Here is a 2,840-nt window from a genome sequence, read left to right on the forward strand (position 1 = left end):
CGCGTGGCTCCGGGCAGCCGGGGCGCTGCCGAGCGGTCGCGGCCGTGCCGGCGGCTGGAAACAGCCCGGGGACCCCCGGGGAGCGGGGGCGGCGGGGGGAGCCAGGGACGGCGGGATGCAGCGGGGCCGCTGGGTGCCAAGCCTTCCTCCCCATCCTCGCCAGCCGCCTGCCCCGGACCCTTTGATTTGCTTCGTTTCCCTTCCGTTTGGTCTCTTTTTAAGTTCATTTTTGATTTCTTTTCTGTTGTGTTTTCTCCCTCCCCACCCAGTTTGCAGGACATGGTGACAAAATATCAGAAAAGAAAGAATAAACTGTGAGGACCTCCTCTTTCCTTCGCCCCCGCCGCTAACCCCTCGCGCCTAACCCACCGCGGCCCCGGGGCCCGGCCCCGCGCTGCATGCCGCTCGCCCGCCCCTCCGCACGGTCTAACTGCGGCGCGGCCGCCCCTAACCGCATCCCGCCCGCCCGCCGTCGCGGCGGCTCCGGCACCTACGTCCCTTCCCTGGGAAGGGGCTGCTGGATGCGAACGGATCTATAGCGGTTAATGATAAATGTAATCGTGTGTAACAGTGATAGAGGGCCGCTGGAGCCCTGTTGTCACGCGCAATTAATATCCCCCGCCGCCGAGGCTGCGTTGTTTGCTCCCCTGCGATTCGGATCCCGGTTAACTAATGGCGCTCTCGTCCGGACATAAATTGCGTTTGACGTGGAGTTTAATTCCAACGATTTAAAATCTCAGCTGCCCCCAGAGTTTGTTTATGGGGCTCGTTGTTTTTTTTTTTTTAAGGGGGGAAAAAAGCAAAGCGTTGCCTGGATATATTGCAGGGGAGGGAGAGGGGTGTGATGAAGTGCGGCTCATTGCTTCGAGTTTAACAAGCAGGATTCATGTGCAGGGTCTCTAATAGCCCGTCCCCTGTGCTGCCTGCCGCGTTCCCCAGGCGGGGAATAAGCCCAAGGCCAGGCGGATAAAACGCCTGTTTAAGATCGTATTATCCATCCGTTTCCAGGCAGAGACGCGGCGGCGACGCCGCTGCCTCGGCTCGGCGGGAGCCTGCGCCCCCTCGGCAGCCGGCGATGGGGACCGAGGCAGGATCGGGAGGGAGGGGAAAAATAACGCTTCGATTCCCTTATAGATACAGCTGTTATTGCGATAACCCTAATGAAAGCAGCACGCAGTTATGTATTAGCGGAGATTTATACGGGGATGCTTTTAGCGTGGAGAAATGGATTTTGCCATGCATACGGCACCTTCTTTCTAAAGGCAATCAATATGGTTGTGAACCGCCGTTATAAATTAGATGTTTTAAGCCAGATAGGGCTTTTTTTTATGTGCGCACGTAAATCAGGGGCTCTCTGTCTCGGCGGGACCGTAAATCTGCCTGCCGCGCTGGTGCGCCCGGCTTGCCGGAGTCATTTCTGTTCCGTCTGCTAAACTCCTGTTTACCCAGGGACATCAGCATAGCTCTTCCTCGCTGTAATTTTGCACTTGACGGAGGCCTATAAAATGAACCCACTTATTTCCATCCCGGCCCTGTGGCRAGCTGGAAATTTCCCGTGTTTCCGGAGCGATGCTCTGCTCCTTCGCCCTCCTTCCCCCTCCTCCGTTGGCGCTGTGCTGCTTTCGCCGCCGCGGCGYGGATGAGCGGAGGCTGCCGAGCGGCGCGTGGCCGCGCTGGGTCAACCCTGCCGGCGCTCACCCCTCGCTTTCTCCCGCCCCGGCTCTCTCCTCTCGCAGCGACGGCGACTCGGACGCGGACTCGGAGCTGGAGGACCGGGTGGACGGAGTCAAGTCGTGGCTCTCCAAGAGCAAAGGCTCCTCCAAGGCGGTCTCGGATGACGGCAGCCTGAAGGGCAGCAGGTCGGTGCGGTGGTCGGGCGCGAGCGGCGGGGGAGAAGACGGGAACAGGGATGGGGACGGGGACGGGGACGGGGATGGGGACGGGGACGGGGACGGCCGTGCCGAGGGATACGCGCTGCAGCGGAGGCAGAGCCGTGGCTGCCGGCGGCCCCCTGCCCGCTGTGCCAAACCCGCAGGGGAGGACGTGGCCCTCCTCTTCCTCCCCAGCGGGGTGTGGGGTGGATTTAGGCAAAGCGAGCTATAACCGTGCAAATCAGCCGCCTCTGCTTTTGTCCCTCCCATCGCGCCTTCCTCCCCGGACGTGCCGGTGGCAGCCCTGGCCCCTCTCCCGGCATCGCCGGCGGGACGCGCGGGGCCGGTGCCGAGCCCCGGGGGCGGCGCTCGCCCGAGGTGCAGGTTGCTTCTCTCCGAACGCAGTCGCCTGCAGGGCTGCGGCGGTCCCGGGGGCTCCCCCTCCGCTGCCGAGCGGGGGCAACGAGCCGAGCCGCTCGCTCTTCATTGGGTTAATTTATTCAGCGGTGCAGATGTAAAACATTTTGTTAGTGGAGATAATGCCRCCTTTCCTGAAGTTGGGAATCAAACGCCGCGGCTGCAGGTAGCTGACAATGAAATCAATTGAACGCGGCACTTGAAAGGGGAATCAGAGTGACGGGCCAGAACGATACCCTCATTTGCATGACATTTTCCATGAAGCTGTTTTCCGCTGASGCAAATTATTTAGCCTGTTGTGCCGCACGGTGCCGCGCGCGCCGGCTCCCGCTCACCTCGGTCTCTCTTGTCTCCCGCCGGCGCGGGCGCGTGCGGTGCCGGCGCGCGCAGGGACGGGAAGGACGGCGGGGAGGCCGAGGAGCGGCCGGCGTCGGCGGCGAGCTCCCTCAGCTACCGCAAGCGCGCCGGCCTCAAGGACTCCATCGGCGGCCGCGGGGACGAGCGGACGCTCTTCTCCGCCCTGGGCGAGCGGCCGGCGTCGCCCGAGCGGCC

At 62.6% G+C, this 2,840-nt stretch overlaps 1 protein-coding gene across 7 annotated transcripts in view; it reads left to right on the forward strand.

The window, feature by feature from the left end:
- MYO18A (myosin XVIIIA) overlaps positions 1-2,840 on the forward strand; it is a 36,259-nt gene that overhangs the window by 30,143 nt on the left and 3,276 nt on the right. For 6 of the 7 annotated variants that reach the window (XM_026055283.1, XM_026055288.1, XM_026055285.1 and 3 more), the window contains one exon: positions 1,737-1,859. In XM_026055283.1, coding sequence (XP_025911068.1) covers positions 1,737-1,859 — 123 coding nt within the window. Of the gene's footprint in view, positions 1-269; positions 315-1,736; positions 1,860-2,840 lie in introns of all 7 variants that reach the window. The other variant, XM_026055290.1, reaches the window with a different exon arrangement.

The sequence above is a fragment of the Apteryx rowi genome, unplaced genomic scaffold (assembly GCF_003343035.1).
Source record: "Apteryx rowi isolate R43461 unplaced genomic scaffold, aptRow1 scaffold_99, whole genome shotgun sequence".
Classification (NCBI taxonomy): domain Eukaryota; kingdom Metazoa; phylum Chordata; class Aves; order Apterygiformes; family Apterygidae; genus Apteryx; species Apteryx rowi.